Here is a 17,203-nt window from a genome sequence, read left to right as displayed (position 1 = left end):
GTGGAAGAGATTCAGGTCCCTCAGCCTCTCCTCATAGGGCTGGCCACGGAGGCCCCCAACCATACGAGTGGCCTCCTCCGGACCTTCTCCAGGTTCTCCACGTCCCTCTTGAAGTGCGGCGCCCAGCACTGGACACTGGACTCCAGCTGCGGCCTGACCAGCACCACGTAAAGGGGGAGCAAGACCTCTCTGGACTGGTTAGTGATGCCCCTGTTGATGCAGGACAGGGTGCGGTTGGCTCTGCCAACTGCTTTGTCACACTGGCAACTCATATTCATCCTGGAGTCGATTCTGACTCCAGATCCCTCTCTGCCTCTGTCCCTCTTTGCATCTCAGTCTTCTGTTAGTAATATGGGCATATGGTAATATTTCCTTGCTTTCACTGCAGTGCTGTGAGGATTTTAAAGCAATTATGTTACAGAAATGGAAAACTTTATATTTGTAATATTCCTAGTACCTAGGTAATTAAACAGTCCCTCATGGTACAGCATGTTGAACAAAGGACAGAAAGCTGGATCTTGTCGCAAAGAGGCAACAAGTGGATACAGGCACAGGAGAGCACAAGGAAACAGGGAAACGTAAACTGCTCAACAACAAATTACAGGAAACCAGCTGCCTTAACTGTTGGCAGTCTTTTCCCTTCTTAAGGGCATTAGAATAGAGGAGAATTTTAAGGAGAGATTTGACACATGTAGGTAAGTCTTGAGGCCTTAGCATTTTTAAGTGGATCAGGCAAAAATGAACAGAGCTTTATGGGCTGATTTGGTAGCTCTTATTCTATGTTTACTTCCATTGATGACCTCCTCTCATCTCCCCCTCCCATCCAGCCCCCTTTGTGGTGAGGAATTTTTGGGTCATTTTACCCCATTTGTTGTAACTGTGTTTCCTTATATGTCTGACTGGGAGTCTCCAGCAAAGGGGACTATAGTCTGTAGTGCTGCATGTTGCTCTTCTATTTTATATTTTCCTCACTTTAACTATTTCTTTTCTACAGCTCTGGAACAGTTATTTCCACTTGGCAGTAGCTTTTCTCACTCATGAATCCCTCCAGCTAGAGAACTTCTCACAAGCCAAACGCAACAAAATTATCAAGAAGTAAGTTTGAAGCTAATTGTACTCAGTCATTGTTGCTTTTAGAAAAGAAATAGCTAAGAACATCCCACAGAATCTGAAGCTGAACTCTGTTCCTGGCCAGGTAATGATACAGCCACACAATGGGCCTATGCATGTTTATGTTGGTTCATTTTAAAAGAAAGAAATCATTATAGAAAAAGCTGTACTACTGCAGGGTCTGAGATAGGAGGGTAGTTGTAGCCTTAGTTCCCAACATTATTAGATTAAATGCTTCCCCAGCCATAATGCAGGAAGAACAAATTAAAACCACCAAGTACAAGGTCAGGCTAATAGATTCTATGGCTGGGCTGTTAAATTTCCCTGACAGCTTTGCAAAGTGCATTTCAAAGCATGTGGGCTTTTCATCTTTCTTTTTTCTTTCTAGATATGGGGACATGAGGAAGGAACTTGGCTTCAGAATAAGGGATATGTGGTACAACCTAGGTGAGTTCCATATACATACAATGACTCTTACTTTACTTCTGAAACTGCATTTAAATTTTTTTCTCCGAAACCTGACTTGTGTTTGGAGTTTGGAGTTATCCCAACCGTGCAGGTCATATATCCATACAAAGGATCCTTTCTTTTTTTTCTGGAAGCAGACTTGTCTTAGGCTCTCCTTGGAAGTCCAAAACATTGCATTACTGTTATCAGTTATGTCAATCCAAACTTATATTCATGAGTTCACATAGAGATCTTTCCAAAGTGTTATGGCATGTGAAAATCAAAAATGGGACTTGCAAAAGTGTGTCAGTGATTTAGGAGTGCATGTGGCATTGATTGTTGACTATATTTTTTAGAATCCTCTTATGAATTTGACTGAATATTTAGAGCTAGAATGCAAAAAAGTTGCAACCAAATTGTTGTCACCCATGCAGAGAACTCCTATATTGTTTGCCTGAACCACCTTGTGATTACCTTGACATGACTGATATAGCTGTGGATGCAACCGTTTCACAGCATCTTCAAGCGCTTGCCTTTCGTTAATTGGAGGCTGTGTCTAACCTTGTCTCTCTTCCATAGGCCCTCATAAGATCAAGTTCATCCCCTCGATGGTAGGTCCAATCCTGGAGGTAACCCTTACTCCGGAACCAGAGCTGCGGAAGGCGACTATCCCCATTTTCTTCGACATGATGCAATGCGAGTTCAACTTTAGTGGGAACAGAAACTTCCATATGGTAAGGGACCCTGGACTCATCAGGGCAGATGTTTCATGACATGCTTTCTTTCCTGTTTGCCAAAAATAACTTTTAAAAGCCTTTATGCACATGTAACATGGAGCACTCTGGGATGCTTTTTCATTGCACTTGGAACAGGAACAGAGCCAGGGCTCTTGGGTTTTCTTTCTTGGTTGTGCTATTCAGCCTCCTTGGCTTAGTCAATTCACTTCTCTGTTCCTGGGTGTCTACATGTGTGAGCGGATACTTCATAAACTGATGTTAACTGTCCACATTTATTGTAGTAATAGTTCTCATAAGGCAGGCTTTTTTAACTAAAAATATCAAGTTGCTGTCATGCAAATTGGTTGAGAATGAAGTCTCCCACTTCAGATTAGTAATAATTCATAGCCCTTGGCCTCCTTAATTTGAGAATCACAATACCTCAGCAAGTACCAGTCTCCCCATTTTATTGAATTAAGAAGGGTGGCAGTGAGACGTGAAGCAACTTGCCTGAGGCTACATGATGGGCAGAGTTGGGAATAAAACCTGGGTCTCCAACTCCCAGTCTTATGCTAATTTCACTGGACCTTTTAGTTTATTGCTAGTCAGAAAACACTGGTAGGGAAAGAAGAGAAAGAAGGCCCTTATTTTGTCCACAGTTATCTTTTCAGCTGTAACGATTGGTAGTCGGGGCTTCTCTTCCAGTTTGCCTCATGGGACTCTAGCCATTAGCATCTCAGCTGGCAGGCAGGGGACACTTTAGTTATGCTGCAGACATTCTTCTCCCTGGAGATGGTAGGAATCATTCATCCAGGAGGCAGCTGCCTTGACATTCTGTATTTCAGAGGAGACTGTTGTCAAATGTGACGCACATCTCCCTGAGCACTGTAGGCATGTCAGTCCTTCCCCAGTTAGACCTCAGCTCAAATATTCAAAGGGGTGTCGTTTCCTACAGGGTCATTGGTCTTATGGCCTTATCTGCCCCAGGATTTCCTAGAACTGCTGAAAATCTTAAGAAGTGCTTAAATACCATGGGATCTTGGAACGCAAACATTTGATCCTGGTGGTAATTGAGTTCTAGCTGTATAAACACCTGGGTATTGTGGGGCAAGGGTGCCTAAACCTCTGCAGGTTTGTTGTCATCGCTTGAAGCATGAATGAAACTGTTTACTCAGGGTCCCTCCTGTGTACATGCACACAAGATTAGCCTCTTCAGCAACCCTTTCTGCGTCAAGACGTTCCTCTCAACATCGTATTTAACAGCAACCTCACTGAGTGCTTTGCTCTCCTTTGAGAGCACTGAATGAGAAGACATTTGTTAGGATCAGGGAGATGTATCCCAGTGGGTCAATTTCTTGTGCCTATGAAACGGAAGAACAACTACTCAGATTTCCATGTTCCTTCCCTGTCATCTTTGTTTCTGTTTCATTATTTTTCCTCTTCTAAAATAATAGAAGCATCGATGCTTTAGCTCGCTTATTGAGATCAGTGCCTGATGCTGGTGCAGTTCGGGAATACCTGGTACAGATATGCCATGGATACATTTCGTGCTGTAGGAATTTAATTCTAATTTGGGTTTATTTTTTGCTGCCTTAGTTTGAAAATGAGCTGATAACCAGACTGGACCAAGAAGTTGAAGGGGGTCGAGGGGATGAGCAGTACAAGGTTTTGCTGGAGAAACTGTAAGTGTCGAAAACAGAGATGGCATGCCATTGTCCCCAGAGGACCATGCTAGAATCATAGAAAGTTAGGGTTGTAAGGGACCTCAGCAAGTCATCTAGTCCAACCCCCTGCTCAAGACAGCACCATCCCCAACTAGAACATCCCAGTCAAAGCTTTGCCTAGCTGAGTCTCAGAAGCTTCCAAGGATGGAGATTCCACCACCTCTCTGGGTAACCTGTTCCAGTGTCTTAATTCTTCCTAATATCTAACCTAAACTTCCCTTGCTGCAACTTGAGACCATTGCTCTTTGTTCTGTCAACTGCCACCACTGAGAACAGTCTAGCTCCAGTGGAGTGCATCGCAGCATCCCCCTTTGTTTGCTGCATCTGGTATCAAGTGCATGCCAGTTCACTTGGTGTGTCTATTGGTTTCCCACCAGTAGAGGGTGGGGTGACAGGTGGATGAATAATGTATCACACAACAAGTCACATTGTGTGATGAATATATCGCACAATGGGTCAGCGAGAAAGATGAGAATAGAACTCAGGTATTGGTGAAATGTACTTTGATTTGATAACTACCAGCTTAATGTGAATAACAGGTGTTTGTGGACACTATGCAGTCTGTTCTCTTCTAGCTGATAGGTTTCTGATGAACAGGGCGGGGAAGCTTGGACACCTCTGTTAACAAAGATGCATGCAACTCCATTAAGATACTTTTTAGTAGAAGTACGGTTCAGAACCTTAACTGAATCTCTCTGTCCTTCTCTTTCTCTCTCGTTTTTACCTCTCTCTGATATGCCTACAGCCTGCTGGAACACTGCCGAAAGCATAAGTATCTGTCAAGTTCTGGAGAGGTGTTTGCTTTACTAGTTAGTAGTCTGTTGGAAAACCTATTGGACTACAGGACCATTATGAATGATGGAAGTAAAGAGAACCGCATGAGCTGTACTGTCAATGTTCTGGTATGGAGAAGGGCTGTGATATCAGTTTATTGGTTTATTTTGTGCAATTCAGAATGAATGTGGCAGGCTTAGCACACCATAAAAAATATTTATTCCTGAATAAGCAGGATTTTCAGAAACGCTCAGTACTAAATTTACTCTTCCTGTGTAAAGGTTAGTAAGAATGGTAAAACAGGCTTCCCTAGTAGTTAGAATTTTCAGATATGCTCTGTATTAATCTATCCTAAACCTTGATTTGTTTCCACTAGAAGATATCTTAGCTACTCCTGTGTGAACAACTCTGAGCAAAGTGCAACAGTCCCAATGGAAGTATTTGCTAAAAAGTGCAATGTGGGAAGGGTTGTGCAATACTGTGAAGGGTCTCCCACCTACCTGTCTGTCTCACCTATTGTCTCCCATCACCTCTGATCCTCACTGCCAGGCGTTTGCCTTTCCACAGACCTGCTTTATGCATATTGGCTTCTATTCCATCCAGGAGAACACAGAACATTAGGCTCTCCCTGTGACTTAAGACGGGTGTTTGTGCCTGAAAGCTCGCAGAGAATATTTTCCCCAACTTTTCAGTTGGTTTAATAAAAGATATCACATTGACCCAAAGAACCTTGTCTGAAAGGTATGATTTACTTGAGTATGGTGGTAAGGAAGGGGACATAAGTAGCTAAGATGGTTAGATAAGTTGCCTGCTCAGTCTGCCTGCCTATATATTGACAGGGTTTTTTTACGTTAGAGTGATTTGTTATTTTCTTGGCAGAATTTTTATAAGGAGAAGAAACGAGAGGACATATATCTCAGGTAAACCATTTCATTTAGTAAAGTCATTTTATTTTTCTTGGGTCTCATTTATGTCAAGTTCAGGGACTTGCACCTCAAATCTCTGCTGACTTTTTTTTTTTAATTTATCCAGGTATTTGTATAAACTCCGGGACTTGCACAGAGACTGTGAGAACTTCACAGAAGCTGCAAACACTCTCCTTCTCCATGCAGAGCTTCTCCAGGTGACTCATGAAAGGCAATTTTGGTTTATTTTGCAAGTTTTGGGGGAATTTTAACTTGGAGAAGGAAGGAAAAAGATGAACAGTGTAAAACTCATGCCACTAAAGACTTGCAAGATCAAAACGGGGTGCAAAGAATAGGTAACGTGCTATGTGTTTCAAACTCAGCCATGGCATAAATCAGCACTAAGGTGTGTGTGTGTGTGTACTATTAGCAAACACTCGTACAACCACACATACATAAATACATGCATGCATACCAGTGTCGAATTTCTTTCCTGGACTGTTGAGGGCGGTGTAGGAGTAGAAAAAGGGAATTGGAGCAGAGTGCTTATTCGCAAGTGTTCCTGTGAATTGTATTGCTGTGAAGTCTTGTTTTCCCAATTCATTTTATGAATTTGGATTTTGTACTTATAAATATGCAGCAGTTTAATTGGACTTGTTCAAATGTGGAAACTGTTACTTGGATTTAGGAATTGCTTATTTCAGTTGGGTTTAAACTTGCATCTTACTGACTTGCATGGAAAAATTCCAGGTTTGAACTGAAGGAAGAGCATCTGTGTAGTCCTTTTCTTTGATCAGTTTACATTATCAAGAACCAAAGTGCAAAGTACAGCTTTGCAGGCAGACAGATTGCTACAGCCATTTTGTACTACAACCAAATGCCACTTGTCTCTAAAAGTCTCACAATTCTGCTACTTTTGCTTGCTCCGCATACACTTTTAACATGTAAGCAAAGAGTTGCACCAGCTTAGCTCAAGTGTTATTTCAAGCTGGTTTACTTAAGCCACTCTTGTCTATGTAAATCTGTCAGATATTACTTCAGCATGTCAGTAAATTTGTACATGCAAGATAAGCTACTGTATCAGGTTTCAGATTGATTGATTTAAATATGCCAGTGCCAAAGGTACACTAGTTAAATTGACTTTTTTAAAAACTGATGCAAGTTAAACTGATGGTGCATCTGTGGGTAAAGTTTCTACCTGTTTTCAGACCATTTATGCTTGTAGTATAACTTACATTTGCCTGTGTATCACTGCTGATTTGGCTCAGATAAATCCACCCAAGAGTTAAACTGTAGTTTGTTGAGTGCATCTTAGGTGTTTTCAGTTGTCTGGTTTTTTTTTTTTCTTTTCCTAGTGGTCTGATAAGCCATGTGCCCACTACCTGCTGCAGAAGGACAGCTATTATGTCTACTCACAACAAGAACTCAAGGAAAAACTCTACCAGGAAATTATCTCTTATTTTGACAAGGGCAAGGTCAGTCGCTCCATGCAGTTTGAATGGGCTTTGACAGAACACGGGTAAATAATTTGAACGGGTGAATTCAGTTAGCAGAAGCTGGATTTTCAAAGAAGGGCAAAGGTGGTATCACAGTAGAGCCTTTGTATCAATCAGTGAAAAGTTATAGGTTGGGACTGTCAAGAAAGCTTTTGAATTTCAGCAAGAACCTAGGAGGCATATGATTTCTTCTCTCCAGGTCTCAATCTCCTATGAAGCCTGATAGGGAAACTGAGGCACAAAGAGAGGAAATTGCCTGTGCAAGGTCCAAGAGTATCAGTGTTGCCACTAGGAATATTGACAGTGGCCCTTTGTTAATCATCGTGGGTTCATCTGCACCTGAAATTAACATGACTCAATAAACTCCAGAGGTGTTTGAGCTGGAGTCTGCTGCTCCCAAGTGCAGCATCTACACATGTGCCTGGGACAGCAGCAGTTTTTGCTGGGGAAGAACAGCCCGGGGCTGCCAGCAGGCTTGGCAGGTCAGCCCCATGCTATGGGTGGTGGCACGGGGTGGCGGAGATGCTAACTGGGGCACGAGGGTGCTGAAGTGTGGGGCCATGTGGAAGACAGCCACCTGCACTTTAGCACTTTCCTGCCCCAGGCAGCCCCTGTCACTGTCCACATGTGCATTTTGTCACACTTAATTACTCCACCAGTCGCACTTAATTACTTACAGTAGAGTTAATTTACTGCACCCTAATCCTGCCAGATGTGTAAACAGTGACACTTTACTGGGGAGCTAATTAGTCAACTCCGCAGAAAAGCGCACATGTAGATGTACCCTCTGAGATCTACAGATGAAAATGTATCGTCATAATCATAAGAAAGCCAAGTTTAATAAAGAACTACCCAAATTAAAGTTAGCTGACAGTTTCTGTGGTAAAAAAAATGGCTATAGCAATCATTCATTTCTGTCGTTGTTACTTTGTTTCTCTTACCTGCAGATGTGGGAGAAAGCAATCCAGCTAAGCAAAGAATTGGCCAACATGTATGAGGACCAAGTATTCGATTATCAGGGGCTTGGTCATCTTTTGGTAAGATGCTTGTTTTGTTCGGGATGCTGCATATCAAGTAGTTCAGGCCCAACATATTTGTCATTTATTTAAGCAATACATATTTTTGCAAAGCTTAATATTAGGGGAATATTTTTATACTTATTTCAAGTTTTAGTTTAGTTATTAGCATAGCAAAGCTGAAAATATCATTTCAATCATAAAGATGTTTCTTCGTTCTAAATAGTACTCTGATATATTTAGCACTTATCAGACTTGTTTGTCTGTGTTTTCTACACCTGTAGAAGAATTTCAATGCATCTTGCTGAGTGATTCACATATTGTTACTTGTATTGTGATCGCAGTTGAGTGTTCCAGTCCTAAACCCAGGACCCTTTTCTGCTGAATGCTTTATAAACATAGAATAGAAGGTGGTCAGTGCTTCAAGGAGCTTATTGGATTTTATAACTGCAAAAATGCATCCTGTCTTGCTATTCTTTCATCTGCCCCACTGCATTCCTGCCAGTCCGTGATGTTTGTTACCATTTGCATTTGGTCAGCTTCTTATTGTTTTTGCTTTTTTATTTTTCATAAAATTAGTGGAATTATCCTGAAATCAGAGAAACTACAGCACTGTTTACATGTTTTGAGAGCTAAGAAGGAAAACTGACTTGGTGACTCACCCCAGTCCTAGTGTCCACCATCCAGTGAAAGTGAAGTATAAAATTAAGCGCACACAATAAACTGCAAAAATTAAATTAGTATATTGTATAAACAGTCATAAGAAACATTTTTATAGATGTTACCATAGCACAGAGGAAGTAAACAACATTGTAAATATGAGTTTTGGCCTGGCAGTGTCCCAGTGAACTCAGAAATGAAACATTGAGGGTTTTTCATTCTTTTTCTTCTAGAAAAAACGAGCTACGTTTTATGAGAATATTATAAAGGCAATGAGACCTCAACCAGAATATTTTGCTGTTGGCTACTACGGACAGGGTTTCCCTTCCTTCCTTCGGGTAAGAATCTTCCAAACACCTGGGATGCTGTAGTGATGGGTGCTACAAGGGATACTAGGGATTGAAGTGCCAGATATTGCTAAGATATATTTGGGTACCAAATTTCTATTAATGTGGATGGTGTTTGAGTATCTAAATAATTTTGCTATTTAAAAATCTAAATAATTTTAAATAGCGTAACAATTTCAGCCTAAATGCATACTTTCTCATTTATGTTAAAATGAAGGGGCTGTGGTGGATTGCAGCTGTATGATGAAGTTATCCAAGTATTCTTATACGGATGTGGAGGAAATGCTGTGCAAGCTTATCTGCACACAGCAATTTCTTCACAAGTAGGGTTAGGGTATTTGTCACAGGGTTGGTTTTCTTTGCAAAAGGATCAACCCAATCTGAGTATGGGTCATAACTGTTTGAGAAGAGTTAATGAGGTTCAGTCCCACCCAGATACCCCAAATCAAAGACTCTTTCTACTCAAGGTTCCTGTTAGCTGGCTGAATTTTACTGGTGAAAGCACCCAGCGTGAGTCACATGGGTAGGAAGCAGCATGTTAGAAATGTTTCCAACCTGTGTGTATTAAAAGGGGAAAATGTGCATTTCCAATTGGAGTGGTTTTGAAGGTGCAGGTCCTACAAGGAAGCCAAGTTTAGTCATACCAATTATCTCAGGGTTTGGGGACTGGAATGCCACATGGAATTGATAATGGAAGACTTTCAACTGGTAAGTCAGCCCTTTGAGTCCATGCCATTGAACAGAAGTCACCCCTTGTGCAGAATGAATTGGTCTCGCTCCAATAATATATCCACATTGCAAAACTATCATTATGTTTGCCCACATTTTTAGCAGTCCCTGCAAAAGGGCCAGCAATGGCATGGACAGTGGAGCTACATCTTCATTCTGAACCTTGGATGGGTCTGGGAAAGATTGGGGAGCCTACCCTGTGTACAGTCTGTACTAGATTTCACTTAACTGAAGAAAAAATATATCTCCAGTGAAGTCCTCTGTAACTCCATAGCTGTGTCAGAGGTTCTTTTTAGATTGGCATCCCTTATTTGAAATCAAGACTGTAAGCCCATTTAACTTACTTGTGATATGTATTTTCTTGATAAGTTGACAGAGAATACTTGACCTGTAAGGCTAAGGATGTGGAAAGCATTTTCTTTGCTTTGCATGGTGGTTTTCAGTACCTTGCACCCCTTTCATGGCCTTTCAGAGTTCTACCCCAAGTGTCACATCCCTCAAGGCTGAAAAGATGAACCTCTGCTATGTAACAGGTCAGACTGAATAATCTGAGTGGTTTCTCTGGCCTTAAACTTACGAATTTAGCACCTTAGCTTCCCATAGCTCACTGTACACAGCAGGCTTGATACAGTGCCTCTTCCCAGCACAAGTTGGTGACCTGACAGTGTTTTCAGTGAATAGTTTGTGTTGGCTCACCACTGCGAGGTCTTGTTTCCGATTTCCGTATAGAGTCTTACCACTTAGTTATTGAAACATGTGTTTAATATTTTTGTGTGAAATTACTAGATAACTTGAGTAAACCTAATGATACTTCTTATGACAAAATATAGGCTGGGAAAAGGTCACTGTTATTACCAAGGTTTGCTTCTGTGAATTGACTGTAGCTTTCAGTGCTCCACTATGTTCCACTCCAGCTTTCATTTCTGCTCTTGTTTCTTCCCACTGTGCATCACTCTATGGGTGTGAATAAATAGTCGAGCCAGGGACTTACTGTGGAGAAGCTGATGATCAGTAGCTGTCTGATTGCCCATGGTGTATGAAAACTAAGCCAGGGCAGTTTTATCCCTGAACACAACAAGGGTTAATTGCTATGGCTTATGCAGGAAGTGAGAGGAGATGGTTGCAGTGGTCCCTTCTGGTTTTAAAATGTCTATCTGTACAATAATAAAAATATAAAAAAGATCAAGTCAGAAATATGTAATCTCTCAGATTGCACCCCATCTGTTGGTAGACACGCACTCACTTCCTCCTGTTGCCTGCAGAATAAAATCTTTATCTACCGTGGCAAAGAATATGAACGGAGGGAAGACTTCAACCTGAAATTACTGACCCAGTTGCCAAATGCTGAAAAGATGACCAGCACCGCACCCCCAGGAGAGGAGATCAAGTCTTCTCCGAAACAGTGTATCTTTTAACTGTGCCTTGGTTTGTCTTATTCCAGACTAACTTCTTGTTGGGTTGGTAGACATTGTCATGCCAGTGCTCTTCTATACATTTTGTTCCCCAGGGATGTATTTGTTAGCAAGTATTAAGCCTGCTTCAAAAGGGGATTGGACATTTCTAAAGATAAGAATATCCAGAGTTAATAGATTTAATGCGATGAAAACCCCAGGAATTTGGAAGAGCTACAAAGCCTAGTGCAATAGAATTCAAGCCAATATCTGTTATAGTAGTACCTGAACTGGGGAGGCAAACAATCTCACGGTTGCTATTTGTGGGTTTCTTTCCACTATACTCAGAAGCAGCTGGAGCTGGCTAGTGTTAGCAGCAGGATGTATGACTAGATGGACCAGGGGTGTGATCCAGCATTTCCCAAATTCTTAATAGAGTAAGCAAAATACAAAGGGTGACAATGGGATACCTGGAGGGACAGTGTCTCATTTTTGCAGTGTAGTTTACTAGTGTTCATGCAGAGGTCTGCTTTATTCTTTTCTACCAGACGTTGCTTTTCTTTAGAAGTCCATAATGATTCTTGGTATTGATGAAGGGCTCAGGATTAAGAGTCCTGGAAGCTGATTTCTGATTCTCTACCCCTCTCTTTGTCACTACGAACATTGGAAACGAAACTGGAGTGAGACAAGTGGCGAATGAAGCTTTAGACTTCTTTGTTGGCTGTGAGGGCGATTAGCCACTGAAGCCAACTATCACAGACGTGCTGCATTCTCTTGATCTCTCTTGGGTTCATAATCAGGAGTGGATGCCCTTCTGGAAGACAGGCTTTAGTCCACCAGAAGTTAGGGGGGCTCTGTGCAGAAATGGAACTCTCTGGCCCTGTGTCCTACAAGAGGTCAGACTAGATAATTTACTAGTCCATTTTGGCTTTAAAAGCTATGCACAAAGGCGCATCTCGAGTAGTGATACCAGATGCTTCCCCTGCACCAAGCCTGCCAAACACTAAATCCAGTGAGGAAATGAGAATTCATTCAAGACTAAATGTGGATCTGAAAATGTTGCCTTAATTTCTGCTGCATTTCAGCTGCTTCCTTTGCATATGTTTGTGTTTGCTGTGGTGGTTTGGCTAGAGGTGAACCTGAACTGCAGATTTTGGATGCAGATCTGAGTTCTTCCAGAAGTATGGGGGTGTTTGGATCTGGGGCTTTGGTAACAAAGGGGAGCAGCTGCATACTTTGGACTTGGTACAGACTCCTCTCTGATTCTTGCAAACTCAATTTAAAAGGGAAGCCAGTACTCCTCATTGCAGTACACACTTGGTATGGGCGGTTTGATGATCCTGTGGGTTATTTAACAGAAGGCTGGGGTTGTCATTTAAAACCATTTTTTAAAGGCACTGTTCAGTTTGGGATAAAGTTATCCCCTTCCTCTGTGAAATGATGTAATACCTAGCACTTCTTTGGGTTGTTTCACGAAAGAATTTCAAAATGTGTTGCAGGGTACTGAAATATGTTGTAAATCACACAAGTGCACACCCTCCTATTTTATGCTGCTAGGAAATAACCTCCTTCTTTTAGTCCCCAAAGTATAAGTCTTGCACTCGAGGGAAATTCTGTTAGCTGGGAATTGTAGTAGATGTTTTATCCCCTCCAGCTTATCCTGCACCTTCATTTATTCTCCTGTCGAGTTCATGGTGCCTTTTGTCCTTAACAGGAATCATTCAGATGTGCAGTGCTTTATAGTGAAGCCTGTGATGAACCTGCCACCAAACTATAAAGACAAACCTGTTCCTGAACAGATTTTAAAGTAATTTTATCTTCTGTCACTTTCTTTGTTCTCACTTTAACAAGCCTTATCAAGAGCATTTGTCACAGTTTTTCTGTGCCTGATTTAGGAGTTACCTACATACTGTAGTGAGCACCATTAACAGCACCATATTTGCCACTGTAGAGTGATGTTAGTGTTGCAGCATTTGTTTTTCATGAAACGAGTATTTAGGAGGGGGGGGGCACACTCCTTTCAACTTCACTAAGTTCAGCCACAGAGAGCCTCTATGTGAACTGACTCTCTCTTCTGGGTCTAAAACCCCGTCTGTCTTGGAACACTGGTCAGGGTTAGACACCATACTGTGCTTTGTATGGCTGCTGTATTATTTTACTTAATGTGGTACCTAGACAGTCTAACTGCAGATCCAGTCCCTGTGCCTGCCTGAAGATCTTGCAATCTAAATACATTAAGAAGACAGACCGGGTGAGAGAATCTGAGGAAGAGATTGATCCTCTTGGCCACAGCTTAATCCTTGTCTACCCTAGGCTTAAAGGCGTGGTTCTTTAGTATGGCTTGAGTACAGGTTCTGTGCAGTCTATATGGGGAGACTTAATCATGTTAATTATATTTTGTCCACAGGTATTTCATAATCGGGTTTAAATTTGGATGTTTGTGCAAAGGAGCAGAAGGTTGGGAGGGAGGCTAAGAGAAGACTTAAATTTCCCTTGCTCAAGTTGCAGCAATGGAAGTTTAGGCTAGATATTAGGAAAAATGTTCTCACTAGGAGGGTAGTAAAACACTGGAACAGGTTACCCAGAGAGGTGGTGGAAGCTCCATCCTTGGAGGTTTTTAAGACTTGGCTAGACAAAGCTTCGGCTGGGATGATCTAGTTGGGGTTGGTCCTGCTTTGAGCAGGGGGTTGGACTAGATGACCTCCTGATGTCTCTTCCAACCCTCATTTTCGATTATTCTATGATTCTAAGACTCAGTTACTTTGTTCTTCCTTAGTTACTACAGAGCCAATGAGGTGCAGCAGTTCACATATTCCCGGCCATTCTGGAAAGGAGAAAAGGATCCTGAGAATGAATTTGCAGTGCGTCCTTTGCTGTTTGTTCCAAACTCCAGAATGCCAACTTGATTCTCTAACCAAAGGAGAATTTTTTTTTCCATGTTACCTTTCTGTCCATGACATTTCAGAGGTCCTTGCTGCTTTGGTACCTACACAGCATATAGAATGATACAAAAATCAACAAGTCTAGAAGTTTTTTCCCTTTTTGTCTCCACCTGTGGCAACAAGGTTTTATTACTTAAATGTGGAAAGAACAAAGAGCTGCACTTTATATCAGAGCCTGAATGCAGAGCTTGTTCTGGCAAAGAGGGCCAAAGCTGAGGTCACACTGCATATCCACAAACCATAAGTATGAGTATTTCCAGCAGCTGCATCCCTGCATATCCAGTGGGTTGTGACTGTGTGGGCATCCCTAAGGAAGACAAGCTCAAATCAGACAGCATTCTTAAAGACCTCAGCACTTTGAATTCAGTCCAGCCCTGGAGGTGGGATTTGCAAGAGTTTGAGCTGTGATGTAGTTCTCTTTGCTGCTTACAAGGCAGGCTATGCCTCCACATAATTTTGTGCCATGTAACGCTAACTATATGTGTTCCACCTGCCCCTCTACTGGCTGGTCCACATGGAGGATAACAAGCTAGAACTGCCCAAGGAGTTATTTCACATTAATTTAAGTCCTAAGGACTGTTTTTTGCTGCTGAAAGATCTAGTTTTTGTTCCCATGTGATTCAGAATTCATGACCTCCACCCTGGGGACTTGTAGTACTGTAGTCTGGCCTTATTGCCCTAGAGCAGGTGGGAAATCTATTGCAAAACCAATGTTTTCCTGGCACTGTTTGATTTTCCGTTTTCTATCCCTCTACACACTCCTTTTCCCCCTTTCTCTAAACAGACTATGTGGATAGAAAGAACAACGTACAGAACTGCCTACTCATTCCCAGGCATCCTTAAATGGTTTGAAGTCAAACAGATTACAACGGTGAGTACTTTGTAGGGGTAGATTACAAGAGGGGTTTTGTATTTCAACATATAGACTTATAGGATCAGATCTTCGGTCCATCAAGTTTAGGAGTGACTAGTGTAGATGTTCGCATCTTGTATTGTACCTATCTGTACATGCTGGCAAAAAAAAAAAAGTTCCTGGATAATTGTAAGATATCATAGAAAAGAATTCTTTCCCTAATCCAAAGCACCTCATGCCACTTCACCCTTACAGCAGCTTATGTCATTCAAGCAAATGCCTAAATCAGTGCCTAAAACTGAGGTAGGGTTGAGTTCCTTTATTTGTGTAGGTTACTGGCAGCAGAATATTCAGGGCCAGTCCTGTTCTATGATGTGGTGTCAGCCTCTGCCAGTCACTGATGGGTTGAAATTTGCATAGCAGGTAGCAGGTATTTCCCAACATTGCATTCAGCAGGTATCAGGGAAGATTTACAGTTGCGTATGTGTTTACCATTCAGGAAGAGATAAGCCCCTTGGAGAATGCCATTGAAACTATGGAGTTAACCAATGAGAAGATCAGCAACAGTGTCCAGCAGCATGCCTGGGACCGGGCCCTTCCTGTGCACCCACTCTCCATGCTTCTGAACGGCATTGTGGATCCAGCTGTCATGGGTGGATACACCAATTACGAAAAGGTCAGCTGGCTGCATTCAGGGCTTGTGCATCCTTCAGAATAGTTAAAATACCAGTTCTGCAGGTAGAGTTAGACCACGTCAGGTGAGTGAAGCAAGGCTTCTGCCACTGCTCAGCAGAAGACATGTTGTTGACACTCCTGTACTTTCCGCTGCTTTAGCAGTTCTTTCTGGAACTAGTTCCTGCTCTGAGAGGATTTGGCACTGTGTAGTGGAACTGCTAGAAGTACTAAAAGTGAAAAGCTCTGGCAGCCTAGTCCCAGAACTGTGGGCAGAGATGGATAAGAATGGACAATAGCCTGTGATTTAGGAGCAATGGGTTTATTTCCCTGCTGGTATTTACTCCTTGGGCAACTCATTAAATCTGTGTTCTTTAGTTCCCCAGCTGTGAAATTCTCTTAGCCTTTTCCTTATCTGCTTATTATCAAAGAAGAAATGGTAAGAGCACAGGTAAAGGAGACAGGTTGGTTGGCCTGGAACTTGGGAGACCTGGCTCAGTTCCCTCCAGTGCCACAAGTGTCCTTTGTGGCCTGTGGCAAGTCTTAGCTTCTGTCTGGCTTGGGGATAGCAACACTGTCCTGCCTTACAGGGGCTTTGGGTGCAAAAAAATATATTAAAGATTTGTAAGGGTTTCACATATTACTGTGAATTGCAGTACTATGCAGTACTAGCAAATTGATGCACATATCTGGATTTTAATACTATAAAGTGATAGTGGTGAGACACACAGGGATTTTGAAAGCAGTTCCTGTCAGCTTTCAAAGTATATTTTTACCTAGGTAGTGCCATAGTAAAGAGAAGTCAGTTTGGAATAAGAACATATTTCTCTCCCTTCTTAGTTTTTACATTTGTTGGTGTGTTGTATGTCGTCTTAATGATGTTGACCTTAATCACTTTGGCGCTTTGCCTTACCATGTTGCAAGTCCTAAATAATGCCATTCCTTAGCCTGAAGATGACTCAGTATATGGTGTGAAAAACATGCGTGATTTTCAAAAATGTGTTTGTCCTATGAGATGAAGCATAACTGTTAAAGAGGATTGGGTCACAGTTATCCCCAGTGTAAATCTGCTGATTCCAGAGAGGTTGGACAGTCCACCAGGGATGAATCGGGACAAACATATTCTCATTTTATGAATTAACGTTGACACTGAGTTCAGAATTATGAAAGTGGGAAAGCAGTTAAAATGAGGAAGCTTAGAGTAACTGTGACCACATCTGGAAGTACTCATTTTTAATTCATATTTTTCTACCTTGACTACGGCTCAGCAGAGATTTTTGGCTTTCGTGGGCAGCTGGAATCTTGTGTTTAATTGTTTCCTTGTAGCTGAAAGCCAAAAGACTGATTTGACTATGGGCCTTCTTTTTTCATTTTAATAATTAAACACTCAGGAAAAATCTAGTTGGGCTTAACTTTGCATT

At 41.8% G+C, this 17,203-nt stretch overlaps 1 protein-coding gene across 1 annotated transcript in view; it reads left to right on the top strand.

Moving 5' to 3' along the window:
- The window catches only part of DOCK5 (dedicator of cytokinesis 5), a 127,812-nt gene that overhangs the window by 98,353 nt on the left and 12,256 nt on the right, over nucleotides 1-17,203 (top strand). The window contains exons 31-45 of the mRNA XM_019556563.1: nucleotides 995-1,095; nucleotides 1,499-1,557; nucleotides 2,137-2,291; nucleotides 3,870-3,955; nucleotides 4,743-4,899; nucleotides 5,651-5,691; nucleotides 5,804-5,894; nucleotides 7,032-7,151; nucleotides 8,120-8,209; nucleotides 9,082-9,186; nucleotides 11,187-11,328; nucleotides 13,041-13,122; nucleotides 14,092-14,176; nucleotides 15,042-15,128; nucleotides 15,610-15,786. Coding sequence (XP_019412108.1) covers nucleotides 995-1,095; nucleotides 1,499-1,557; nucleotides 2,137-2,291; nucleotides 3,870-3,955; nucleotides 4,743-4,899; nucleotides 5,651-5,691; nucleotides 5,804-5,894; nucleotides 7,032-7,151; nucleotides 8,120-8,209; nucleotides 9,082-9,186; nucleotides 11,187-11,328; nucleotides 13,041-13,122; nucleotides 14,092-14,176; nucleotides 15,042-15,128; nucleotides 15,610-15,786 — 1,578 coding nt within the window. The remainder of the gene's footprint in view (nucleotides 1-994; nucleotides 1,096-1,498; nucleotides 1,558-2,136; nucleotides 2,292-3,869; nucleotides 3,956-4,742; nucleotides 4,900-5,650; nucleotides 5,692-5,803; nucleotides 5,895-7,031; nucleotides 7,152-8,119; nucleotides 8,210-9,081; nucleotides 9,187-11,186; nucleotides 11,329-13,040; nucleotides 13,123-14,091; nucleotides 14,177-15,041; nucleotides 15,129-15,609; nucleotides 15,787-17,203) is intronic.

This window comes from Crocodylus porosus, unplaced genomic scaffold (genome assembly GCF_001723895.1).
Source record: "Crocodylus porosus isolate Cpor-Errol unplaced genomic scaffold, CroPor_comp1, whole genome shotgun sequence".
Taxonomy (NCBI): Eukaryota; Metazoa; Chordata; order Crocodylia; family Crocodylidae; genus Crocodylus; species Crocodylus porosus.
This window is presented reverse-complemented; position numbering and strand designations above follow the sequence as displayed.